This window comes from Saccostrea echinata, unplaced genomic scaffold (genome assembly GCF_033153115.1).
Source record: "Saccostrea echinata isolate AGI-Se365-2 ecotype Australia unplaced genomic scaffold, CSIRO_AGI_Sech_v1 ptg000012l, whole genome shotgun sequence".
In the NCBI taxonomy this organism is placed as follows: Eukaryota; Metazoa; Mollusca; class Bivalvia; order Ostreida; family Ostreidae; genus Saccostrea; species Saccostrea echinata.
Window position 1 is genome coordinate 7,275,698 of NW_026889761.1, and position 13,959 is coordinate 7,289,656.

At 32.7% G+C, this 13,959-nt stretch overlaps 1 protein-coding gene across 1 annotated transcript; it reads right to left on the reverse strand.

Annotated features, from left to right (window-relative positions):
* Positions 1–9,656: 9,656 nt before the first annotated feature.
* On the reverse strand, positions 9,657–13,518 carry LOC133185745 (uncharacterized). The gene is made up of 5 exons (XM_061321045.1): positions 13,399–13,518; positions 12,551–12,963; positions 11,644–11,817; positions 11,339–11,549; positions 9,657–9,764 (listed from the first exon to the last, which is right to left on the reverse strand). The coding sequence occupies exons 1-5, from the start codon at positions 13,516–13,518 to the stop codon at positions 9,657–9,659; spliced, it is 1,026 nt and encodes a 341-aa protein (XP_061177029.1).
* Between the last annotated feature and the right edge of the window lie 441 nt (positions 13,519–13,959).

Genomic DNA, 13,959 nt, shown 5'->3' on the forward strand with positions numbered 1-13,959 from the left:
GATCGTGATAAATACTAGACAGGACGTGACTTTTCGTTCGTCTTCATTACTTCCGGTCGTTACCAGATGCGAATTTAAAAAGTTGATTTTTTAAAACTTTTTTGATTTTCAATATTTTTCTTTGATAGTAGTAGTGTTAATAGAGGCACTTCTGAAAATGCTTAATATATAATTTGTTTTCAAATTGATCAATCTAAACTCTAGATATTCGCATTTTAAAATTTGAAGCGGGTCCAAAATGGCGGCTGTCTTGGTAAACTCCGACGAGCAGGTCGGCACTCGGAGCTCCTCGGTTGGCTCGTTCCTCGCACACTTACCTCGGACGTCAATGGTTTTCTACCATGTTGCTGATACAGTCATGTGATCTTATTTGAAATTCCTCCAAATGTTATACCTTTGAAGTCTGAGTTACTTTCAAGCACGCCCAACACATGTTTTGCTTTCAAAGACTACTTACATGATGTTGTGATCAAAACCAATATCCAAGGAAGAATTAGACAAGAGAAAAAATGTTTGAAGAACTTTATGCAGAGTAAAATATGAAATGAGTTACAAGGCAGTTTCCGGCGGAGAAATGTAATCGATTTGATGCATATTTCTCCACCAATCACTTCCGAGGTTTGTATGGAGCGTAGCGGAGTCAGTCGAGGATTGCCGATTGGCAGGTTGGAGTTTACGGAGACATCCGAGCGTCTTGTTGAACGAAACTACCATAAGGATCAATGAAATATGAAGGAATTGTTGGATCTTTCAGATTATGAAATGGATAATCTGTCTTTGAAAACATAAATAATCTGACCTCCAAGTGCAATAAAATGAGTAATTTTTACGGTACATACAATAATATATATGAGAATGGAGACCATTCAGTGGAACATACATTTCAAAGAAAAAGCCCGAAGATTTACTCGTGACGTAATGTATCGTGACTCTTCTTTCATAGTAGAAAAATGGTCTGATGCAGAATTGCAAAAAGAGATTACACGGACACGTTTGTATGAAATACAGGTATATCGAATTGCATGGAATAAAAAGTTGAATACACAAAGAATAAAGGAAGTAAACAGTATCATCAGTTCATCAGTAATAGATTATTTGTTATTGTTTAAACTCAAGTAACGAATTCCGATGTGAATCTGCTTGCAAAAAATTTGGCTAGTTAGCTCTCATTCTATAATTCCGCACTATATAAAAAACTTTTAACCTTCCTGACGCTCGTTACTTCAGGCAATGATACAAAGTAAACATTGATGATGGCTGGTAAAATTGCGCTGGTGTAGTGACTTCCATATCGAATTTTCACGAAGGCGATCTGGGTTTAATCCCGAAACTGTTTGCTTAAATTTACGTTTTCAACATTATAAATGATGTTGAGTGTTTTTTTTTTTGTTAGAGATGATAGAACATGATTTCTAGATTTGCGAAGGGACCTTTTCATGCGTCGTCGTTAGTTCGGGTCGCTTCCGGAAGGGAATTTTAAAAAATCGATTTTTTCAACTGCAATATTTTTCTGTAATATTTGTAGGGTTAAGAGAGCCTCCTTTCAAAATACTAAATATATAATTTGTTTTCGAATTGATAAATCCAAACTCTTGATATTTGTCGATTTCACTTTGAAGTGGGAGTTGAAATGACGTAATGGTTAGCACGTTGGATTCTCACGCTGACGACCAGGGTTAAATCTCCAGAGTGTCACTTTTTCAGCTTGAATTTTCATTTTTATTTTCAAAATCGGACGGAAGACCTCTCATTGCTCGCAATGAGTTTCTAGTTATTAACTATATTTACTTCACGAGTAATGACATCTTCAGCAGGACTTTAGTTGTTGAGTAAAGAATAACATGCACACGTTGGAGGATTATGATTCAGATGTCCGATAGCTAGGCAGTGTAGAGTTTTTTCTTTTGTAATTAAGAAGTTAAGAACCAGTTGTCGGTGTAAATTCGTAAAATACAAGTTGTGGACTTGAAATTGAAATATGGTGGAATACAAAACTTGAACTTTTTGTGATTAAGAATATTACTTATATTTATTTTATGTTTAAATTAGAGTTTATAAGAAACAAACGGTTAGTTTGTTGGATCAACATTTTAAATAATGAAATTTATCGATGGAACAAAGGAATTTCATAATAAATTTTATTGTCTAATACATAATTTTTTAAAATAATTTTAAATGGACAGGTTTACTTGTAGATAATAAGTAAATAAATATGAGACAAAAATATCGTATACATGTATTTGTATATTAAACGTCAATCAAAGACCAAGAGAAGCCAATGTCAGAGATATTGTGCTGGGCTTACCATGAAAATGTATACCGTTTTATGTCCCCAAGCTGTTTAGTCTGATGATAGTGACAAGGGGGTGTATTAGCTGACAAGTACAGGAAAGTAAATAGATTTATTTAATGAATTGTTGATGAGCACTCTATTATGTCGATCAATGATAGTCTTTTTTGTTTTTGGGCAACATATCCCATTTATCAGTTTATTTTCTTTTATCATATACGTCTATGGATCCTTTACAGGTGGTATCATACTCAAGTGACCGGAAAAGCCTTTGCGTCTTTTGTAACTTTTACCGTCAGAATGTTCGACTCAAATTCAATTTATAAAGATTACACTATTTTTATAATGATAATGTATGCATATAAATTAAATTAAGTTCGTAGGATTAAAATGATGTAATTAAAATCAAAATAAAAAAAACCCCAGATACTAAATCTCTAGCTTATTTGATCATTAGTACAAGAGTGATTGCTTGTAAATTGTATATTGTATCACAGCTATTAGTTTCATATCTTATAAATGCGTATTACTGTGTGTTCTTACATTTAATGATATACAAATCGCACAGAATCTGACAGAATAAGTTGCAGCGTTTGACCTCGCCTGTAGTCCTAAAATAGATCAACCAGCATCCGTCTAGATGGTTAGGCAATGGGGGTCCAATGCAAACCTAGCAATTCCAATGATTAGTGAAGGTATTGCTAGTGCCATGATTGTACAAGGCTGCATTTAAATTCTCATGAGTGATATTGCAGATCACAAGAGTATGGAAGTTGCCGAGTCGGTGCGCCACGGCCTTTTTTTAATATAATTTTAGAACTATGGGTAACTTTACCAATGTCTACTGGGGGTATATAGGTACTCATATCCTCCGTCATTCCTTTAATCTGTTTTTCCGTCATCATTAGGTTTTGGGACTTTTTTTGCCATGCTTGTAGATAATGAGCTGATTCTTGCTACATGCATGTCTATTCATATAAATTACTTAAAACCCAAGTTCTAGTATCATGTTGACTGACATTTTTTTTTTTTTTTTTTTTTTTTTTTTTTTTTTTTTTTTTTTTTTTTTTTACATTTTTTTTATTTTTAAACTTTCTAATCATTCAAAGTTTCCCCATTTTCTGATAGTTTTGACTTTTTGTTTACATCTACCAAATAACGTTATGGTATATGTGGAAGTTTATTTCCAGGAATTTTGCAGTTCTATAGTATATTCAAAAAATATATTTTTAAATCAAAATACTTTACTTTTTTTCCATATATTTGCCTCTGACTTATTTGTCATTTAACTGTACTTTGCTACCGTGAGAAGTACATTCTATATACTGTAAAACCCATGATTAGCACTCTTAAAGTTTATCGCAATTGATCCCTTGAACTGCTTATTGCAATTATAAAATCACGCATTGGAGATTTATAAATGACATGTATTAGTTTCAATAGTTTATTAGTATATGGATGAATAAGAAGACAAAAAGCAGCGTGAAAGGCAATGAATTGATTACCACTAAAACAAGTCCATTTACAGTATTGAAGTCAGTTTGAATTTACAAATAATTCAAAGTATATCGCGTGTTTGAGATAAGGAAGGCTGCAAGAAAGGCTATAATAATCGACTTTTACATCATTAAGGTATCAAGCTATTGATAAAACTAAAAAAACGACTTTCAGTCTGTTAATTTACGAAATAAATTAAATGAAACGTATTACACTTCAAACCTTTTTTTTCTTTTATTTTCAATGTTCTTTTTACAGCATAAAATGTTCTTATCCATACTCTATCATCTTTTCTCATTTTTATTACAGCTGAAGCGCTTCCAGATGCAAAATGAGAACTTCCGCTCCTGCTGTCAACATGGTTGTAACCAACTGTATTACCATTTATAACAATTTCTGTGTGAAACATACTCCCGGACTTTGTTAAGATGGTCCAAGTGAATGAGTAGATACCATCATCAGGTGCTGTAAATTTTCCTGTTGCAGCGTCATAGGCTTTTTTTTTTTTTTTTTTTTTTTTTTTTTTTTTTTTTTTATAATTTAATGTGACGTTTCCAAATATTACAGCGGAACCTTTACTAAGGTTTTGTTGAGAAGCAAACATCCTTGCGTGAAAAGCAATGCTTCCGGTTTAAGTCAAGAAAGAGCAATATCTTCCTTACTCCTTTATATAAAATTGTTTATTATATCAGAAAAACGTCTAAAATTTTGTAAAAGGGACATTGATAAAGCAAAATTTGTTTATTTTTTCAATCGCCTAAATTGACATTTAAGCATAAGCATTTGTAATCAAATCAAGCCAAAAAGACCTTCTGTTATATAAAGTGCTATCTTAAACTGGCTAAAAGATTCTAAATTCCCTCATAAATTTTGCAGATGTGCAGAATTAATTGTAAACTTTACTGGTACCTTTCACTTTTCCTTTGCAACTTCCTTTTTCAAACCCGATTCCGCGACATATATTGTTGTATTTATTGTATTCATTTATGAAACGCTGCGAAGTTTCTTTCGCATAGGCCTCGGTCACTATTGCAATAAAAATGACTGCCCACCTACTTAGCAAAAACCTGTTTAGAAGAAAAATCTTAACATGGCAATAAGATACAAGTATATGATATTTTTTTTATCTTTAATATCATTTTCGATACTTTTCAGTTAAAAATGGCCATACTTGCATTTTGTAATAAAGACTTGTTTGTCTAACTAAGCCGTGAAACACAGAACAAACCATTCGGAACACCCTCCTTTATTTATTGATATACATGCATCAAAATGTAACATGAGTAAAGTATCCAATAATATTCATACTGGTGCACATATAAATCGAATACTCCTCCATCACTTTTTCATGCCAATAAGCAATTTGGATATTATAAAAATAAGCATCTTATTTGATAGTCCATTGCTTGACAAATCATTTTTGTGAGATTTGTTTACAGTGTTTTAAAAATATATCAACGAAAGACAAAAAACAGTCATCCATTTATTCTATTGCCTTATGTAGTGGATGTGAAATTCATTTGAGGATGTAAAATCGCAGAAAATAAAATGTCCTGACAATTATTTTCCAAAAAGATATTATTAGACTTTTATCTGACTTTTTATTAAAAATGCTATCAAACTGCAATCCACAAAACGGAAATACATCTGAAAAAAGAATATTCTAGAACCCTTATTAGAAATATTTATTCCGTATTCTTTAATACATTGTATTCAGGTAAGTAAAATTATTTGAAGAATCTGTAGAAAGAAAGATATGAAGGCACCAGGTACCAAGGTACTAAGGTACCAAGAATGGTACTAAGGTACCAAGGTACTAATGTGCCAAAAAAATTAAAGTGACTTGCATATTACCCAATCAACCTTCAAAGAGTCTTCGTGCAAATCGCTTTATTAATATATTTTTTTAAGTAAAAAAAAAAAAAAGGCTCATTAGCAACAACGCTCACCTGAGCCATTATGGTCCCACTGATCTGCAGCAGCAGATTGATGCCTATATATTTCTTTGCATATTTTTGTTCGCCCAGCGGTTCTTGAGAAAATTTGTAGATTTTTGAACACACATTGTGGCCCCACCCCTATTTCGGGGGTCACGATTTAAATAAATTTACATTTATACTATGTAATGAATCTTTTACATACATTTCATCGTTTCTTGCTCATTGGTCCTTGAGAAGAAGATTTTTAATAGATGCAATTAAATTTTCACTAATTCTTAATTATTTCCCCTTGAAAGAGTAAGTGGTCCTTCATTTGAACAAACTTGAATCCCCTTCACATAAGGATGTTTTGTGGCAAGTTTGGTTTAAATTCGCCCGGTGATTATGGAGAAGAGGAAAATATGAAAAGTTTACACCGAGGATGACGCCGGCAACAGACAAAGGACATTGTGTTCGATCAGAAAAGCTCACCTGAGCCTAAGGCTCAGGCTCAGGTAGATCTATCTCTCTCTTTCTATCTATCTATCCATCTATCTATCTATCTAAAAGATATGGTAGACGTTGTAGTGTCTTTTATTTCCAGTTCACTGTGATATATCAAGTCCACATATGAATGGAATGAAATCTGTGGAGATAACGAACAGTATTCGAGCTCAAAAGTCCATTAAACATTACAAAATAAAAGCAGAGCAAACATCGACCTCTAAAACTTCAGAGGTGGGATCAGGTGCCATGGAGGAGTGAGTATCCCCTGCCGACCGGTCACACCCGCCGTGTGCTCCTTGTCATGATCGGGAAATAACGACAAAATCCGTCGACAATTCATTGTGTAAACAATGGCCTAACAAATAGTATGAAAAGTCTGTCAGCATGTGACTTAATGGTAGATTATATTTGCTGACATTGTATCGACTATAGAACTTACGAAATGATGACTTTAAACGAGACTGTTGATATTCTTGTTTCATCAACTTGTTTGTCAATAACTTACCTCGTTTTAAAAATTCTTCATGCGTAAAGCATGCTCTGGCGTATCGAATCAACTGTGAGATATAAACCCCGTATGCAGGTGATGAAGGTATATTGTTGCATAAGTAAGGGAAGTTAACGATTGAAAAGTTAAAGTCATCACGTTTATCATAAAGCTTTGTTGTTAGATTACCATTAACGTCTTTTTCTAATGAAATATCCAAATATGAAACAGATGTGACAGACTATGTGGTATCTTATATCTCAAGCTCACCGGGATATATCGTATGGAACGCCATAGCTGCCTTATGTGGTTATTTCATGAGAAGATGGTGCTTTATTATGTTATGCTGTGGTTATTTCATATGAAGATGGTGCTTTATTATGTTCTGCTGTGGTTATTTCATGTGAAGATGGTGCTTTATCATGTTATGCTGTGGATATTTCATGTGAAGGTGGTGCTTTATTATGTTATGCTGTGGTTATTTCATGTGAAGGTGGTTTTTCATGTGATGGTGGTTTTTCATGTGAAGGTGGTTTTTTATGTGATGGTGGTTTTTTATGTGAAGGTGGTTTTTCATGTGATGGTGGTTTTTCATGTGAAGGTGGTTTTTCATATGATGGTGGTTTTTCATGTGAAGGTGTTTTTTTATGTGATGGTGAATTTTCATGTGAAGGTGGTTTTTCATGTGATGGTGTTTTTTTTATGTGAAGGTGGGTTTTTTTTTATATTTAATGTGATGGTGGTCACTCGGAACTCTAAATACTTTTGAAGACTGAGTTTAACACTGAGTTTAACTGCTATTATCTTGAAATTTTGAAAGTGAAACAAATAGTCAATATAATTTAAATCATTTTAATACGCCATTGCTAGTTCCTCTCTTTTTCTTGACTTTTTTCAATTAGCTCTATCCCTATGCACAAGAAGTCTTAAAAAAGATGTTAAAGGTCAAAATCATTCTATTTGCCTTTAGTCTTGATCAGAAAACTACGCGCATATTTTTTTTTCAATAGACAAGAAAAAATTCAGAAAACCATGAAACATGCCTGAGATATCGTGGATAATTTCCAGAGCGGAAGTCACACAAGTTCATTCTTCATTGTCACCATAATCAAAACTAAGTCTAAAATGTATTACTTAATTTATAATGTTTGAATTATAATCTAATTTGATAGATAACTGCAAAAGATACACACACACCAATTCACGGTGCTCAACGGTGATTATTATCATTAAAAAATTAGAGGACAGTTGGGGTAACGACATGATGTTTTAACAGTAATTAACATATCTCAGACCGACCAATTACCCCGCAATTTTAATCTGGAGAGCCATAATTACCTCCCAGTCAGCCTAAATAAATATATGAAAACGCTAAATCAAACGTTTAGGTAGGAATTTCTATTTTAAAAATGAATTTTAGAACATTGCCTACAATTTTACATATATTATAATTTTTTTTTCGACTAATCGATTACAGATTTTCTAACCGATTGCCATCGTTCCGACCGAGTAATCGGTTAACCGGTTAGAAATTGCCATCCCTAATATATATATATATATATATATATATATATATATATATATATATATATATATATATATATATATATATATATATAGACTATGTATAATTTATATTTCAGGAATTCATTATTTATGTCATTTCTTTCCAAAATCAGAAAAAAAATATATTAATCCGTGCGTAAATATTTTTGTATGTGGTAGTCATACTTCTAGATTGAGTGCTTGTAGCGAACTCTCAATTACCACCATCCCTGAACAGAGCATACCTCATTAGAGGAAATTTAATGGTCATCCAGGTATAAAGGTGTCACTGATTACTTGTTTTAACCAGCAGGGATTGTTTATAATACAGGCACATATACAAAAGTGCTTAAACTCAGGACAGAAGATTTAAACATATGCATTTCTTGAAAAGACTTTGTTCCAATCAATGATAAAATTGATTTATATCTTAATATACTAGTAGTTATTAACGAATAACAAGTAATCTGTACACAGAGAAATGGAAGGAAATATTATATATATTTAGAATTCTACATCTTCTTTTTATCATATTGTAATATTTGACTAAGTGTAATTGAAATGTAATTTTAATTACATCTCATTTTACAAAGCTATTAATTAAATTACATTTACTTGTAGTTGAAAAATGTTCAATTTTAAATCACCTTCAATTATATATTTGAAAATTTATATTAAATACACTCAATTAATTTCTTTTTTCAATTACCCCATCCCTATTACTGCATGTTTTTAACTTGAACTTGAACTTGAACTTTATTCTCATAACTGACAAAACAGTGAAGAGAAGATATGTACAGTATAATAAACAGAAAATATTACATGCCTGAAGAAGGGGTAACAGAGTATGTCAACCAAGAGAGCCAACTGTAAATGCATTTTTGAGAAGGTCCTTATCATTGGTGCACAGTAGTCCGCCGTGTTATGTGTGTGCAAACCGTTTTAAATTTTCCACAGGCCTCACATAGAATCCTTGGCAAAAAAGGTTATATGACCTCAATATTACTGAGGGTACAACCATGAATTGTATTGTTTTCTAGTATATACTAGAAAATGCGTATTTCAATCGGATGACCTAGTCGAATAATCGGGGATTTAGTCGACCGATAGTTGGAACTCCTTAAAATAATTTTTAATCATGTTAATTAAACATAACGTCCTTTCTGATTGCTTATACACAAAATATTTAGAGGAAAAAAAAAACCGCCGTCACATATACAATGTATTTCTCAAAACGGTCTGAAAGGATTTCTTTATTCGTGTACATACAAATGATACAATTATACATATATTTCGTTTCTACTAATTTTTTTTTTGAAATAATGTTAACAATTAGCAATTGTCCATTTCAAAAGGTATATTTTTGACACACAATTTGTTCAATCGATCAGTCATTCTTGTATAAAGATTGTTACAGATCCAACAATTGCTTTAAGCCTTTGTTGAGAAACATGCCACGGGGATCGGCCTTTGATGTTTCTAGTTGTTCCTTAAATGTCTTTAACTCCAAGCACATTTTCTAAAACATATAATTTATGTGATACAAAGTATCAATAATTAAAAAATAAAGAAAAGAAATATCATTGCGAACCAAAACAAAGGTTTTTTTTTCTTTGATTGCAAAGCTAAGAAAATGCTTTCTGTTGTTATCATTTTATCAAAACGTCCAGATAAATAAGTGGATAAATTTCAGCTTCTTGCATTCCTACATCTTTCTCATTTTCTTTATCGTGAATCTCTTGACACTAATCTGATAGCAAGGGATTTTCATGGGAGTTACTGATAAATGAATTTCCAGTGAATTTCAACATATATTTTTTTAAAAAGTAAAAAAAAAATCATCTCTTTGCCGATATTTTGTGATTGTGGGAAAAGAAATTCAACCTTCTATATCTACCTCGTCCTTCAATAGAATGTCTTCAAATCAAAGAACGTAAAGAAAACCTCTCTCCGTTTGGAGTCTTTAATTTTGCAAAGAATTAAGACGAGATCCATATAATATAACGTGTCACTTTAAATGTTTACACTCCCGTCTTTACTAAACTTGCAAGGATGATAGTATAAAGAATGCATGATATCCTTTCAATAATTAATTGGTGTCATAATTTTGAATGAGTGTTCAGTTCAAATTAAACTTTTCCAGTATGTTAATTCCACAATAGTTATAAAATCCTGCACTTATATAACTTTATCATTTGCAGATTCTAAATAAAGTGATCGTAAGCTTAGTATACATCTAATGGAACATTTTATGGGTCCAACGCTAATAGATCGAAGAAGATATGGATACTCAAGTTCCTGGCTAATTGATTATAACCTTTTCCCCTACATTGTGACACCCTAACGTCAAATGTCGGAATCTACCGAATAGAAATTTAATTCCAATGAGTAGCAGTTAATTTATCAAGATTTCACTAATACTTATATAATTCTATTAAATAACCATTCCTCTTGACTGTTTTGCAGCATACAAAATAGTCTTCCTGTCATCTAACAGAACATACTTCACTCATTATATTCAATCCTATCTACATGTATTTAAAATGTTGGATCATACGGGGCTATTTTTAAAAAAAAAATATTTATATTAATTGATATTGTAGTTTTAATATGTCGATGGGTACTAAGGAGATATTACATCGATGAAATATGAAGATAACGTTCGGTAATCACGCTCAAAAGTCAATTGAAACAAATTTGAAGCAGAGCAATCAAGGACCTCTAAAAACATCAGAGGTGGGATTAGATCTCATTGAAAAGTAAGCATCCCCTCTCGACCGATCGAGTGCTGTCTGTCATGATCGGGCAAACGGAAAAATCCGTTGACAATTGTGTGAAAATAATGGCCTAAATGTAACAATTTGTATGAAAAATTTCAGTTAACATTCGACTTAATGATCGATTGTATATGCTGACAAGGACATTGTATTGACCATAGAATTTGCCATATGTTAACTTTAAACAAGATTGATAAATAATATTCAAATATTCTTCTTTAAAGTAAGTTACATGTATGTTGAAAACCGAGTGGGGGGGGGGGGTCAATTAAAAATATTGCTCTTTTAAAATCATTTATCTTATTTTAAAGTATACCTCTTGGATGTGTTGATGGATACCAGGTAGATAGTCCCACTGCTTTGCTAGGTGAGGGATACCTCCAAGAGCCATCCACTCTCTCCCTACATCTATGCTGAACTTCTCCCATCCTTTTGTACCAACAACGCTAATTATTTCAATACAGAACACATGACCAGAACCTCCATTGGCGGGATTGCCTACATTTCCGCATCCCAGGTAAGTATCACTGAAAGTTTAAATATTTTTGTATAACCATGGAATACAGTGAAATGAATAACATTATAATTATAAATAAAGAATAAGCAGCTGCTTAGATTTACCTGTATGACATAAAACGCATCTCAAGACATAGGTTCAATGGATATTCATCCTTTTCTTCATTATGACCTGTTTTTTCTACCACAACTTGAATGATTTCTAGGACTTTGTTATAATCGCCTTTGTAGTCAAAAATAAACTCCATATCATGCACAGGGGTCTCTGCAATGTGTGTTCTAATACGAAAATTGAGCGTGATTAAAGAGTTTTCAAACCGAAGTTAACTTTAAATGTAGCACGTTAAAAAAAAAAACAAATGGTAATTTTCTTTCCTTCTACAATTGGTGAATATTAAATAATACATGTATAATTATATATTATTTGTTCCATAGATACATTAGCATAAATCTCCACAAGAAATAGTAAATTTCAGATTTCAGCTGATCTTTTTTTATAATATACAGCATTGGATATTCCTTATATATATAAATAATGCTTTCTAAATATTCCTGACTAATCTTTTAGTGCCTCATACTGGATCCACCAAACCACCGTGATCACGATTCGATCAGATTTGAATCTACACTCATTTTTAAAAGTTTTCATATAGAATTTATGTTCCATGTAGGTTTTTAAGTCAATTTGTACTTAAAAAGATTTCGAGCCAGCACCTACTGCGACAGGGACCTCGGTTTATACGGTCTCAGCCGATGGACCGGTCTCCACGTCCCGCAGTGGGATTCGAACCCGCGGCGGAAGATCATCTCCTTACTCCGCGACTCTAGAGCAGACGCTTTACCACTGCGCCACACGGGCGACTTGTTTAAAAGGTAAGTAGACGTCAGTCGGAGGACGACGAACAAATATTAATTAAAAGGCTTACTTGAGCCTTTGATTCAGGTTTTCTATACGTCGGAAAGGAAAAAGAATTAAGTTATTTCCGAATAGTTGTGTGTCTACCACACTAACCTATAGTGTATGGCATGTGGAAGCTCCTGGTACAACTCTCCACTTGGGTAGAGGACGTATTTTAATGACTTGAAAGCAGCCCAGGATAAATATGGCGTTAATTCTGTATTTTCAGCGAGTAATGGAGACACAGCAGCCAATGATTTTTGCGAAATCTTGTCTTTTGACCTTCGCCAAAGATAAAAACCAAAATCCTCACAGTCGACATTAGATGGCGCTTTATTAATAAGTCTTATCCATAAGTCGTCATTCTTGGGCTCGTAGTCAAATAGACTAACAGAGTTGTAGGGGAACCAGAAAATCTGTGTTGACCAGTTTTCTTCTGCCAAAGACTTCATCTTTTCAGCATTGTAGAAAACATCCCGTAAACTGCAGTACATATTTTGTGTCTTCACAACTATTTCTTTTTCCATCTGTAAAATCAAAATTCCTAAAGTCATGCGTTTGTTAGATTGGGTATGAAAAAAAGGCAAATTGACAAGAAAGTTAGTCATTTTTTTGTAATTCTTGAGAGTGCTGAAAGGGTATTTTTCCAAAATATATTTTCTCGATGTCAATTACTAGTGATAAATAGTACATTTCTAGAGAGAATGCATGGTCAAATGTTTGCAAGATAAAATTAAATATAAATGATATGCATGATTATAAAAAAAATACGTTACACAAAAATACCCCAATTAATGAATGAAAATATTTATCATAATATAACGAAAACTTGTTTCTTTGGATGATGTAATCTAATTATGATAATATCAATACTGTTTACCGGTCACGTCTGAGATACAGAATTGTATGTAAGGTATTTTATATGAATAAATAGAATAATACTTTAAACAGAACATTTCTACCTTGAATGTGACATCATAAATGACACCAAAGCAACCAAAGCTGACGTTTACTGCATTTAACATGTCCTTGTTCTTAATGTCGTAAGTCCGGAGTTGGCCTCTGCTGTCAAAAACGCGCATCTTTACTATGTAATCGCTGATGCTTTTCCCATCTATTCCAGCACCCTGCATTAAAAATGGAAAGTTCTGTAATGATGTTACCAACGAGAGAGAGAGAGAGAGAGAGAGAGAGAGAGAGAGAGAGAGAGACTTACGTGTGCTCCAACAGAAATCGCCCCCACCACATCGAAATGATCTGCCATCACATTAATAGGTAGGTTAAGTTTATGTCTAAGCTGAAATTCCTTAAGCTCTGATGTTTTCACTCCTGACATAACATCTATTTCATTGCATGATTTCTGCGAAGTGCACAGATATTTATTACATTTATAATTTATTCTGCAATAATTTGCATTGAAAAAGTTTTAAACCTTTTTTATCTTATTGATATGGATCTGCATTAAATTATCCAAAGTTTATTTATGATTTGAAAATAACTTCATAACATAATTGTTTTTTTTT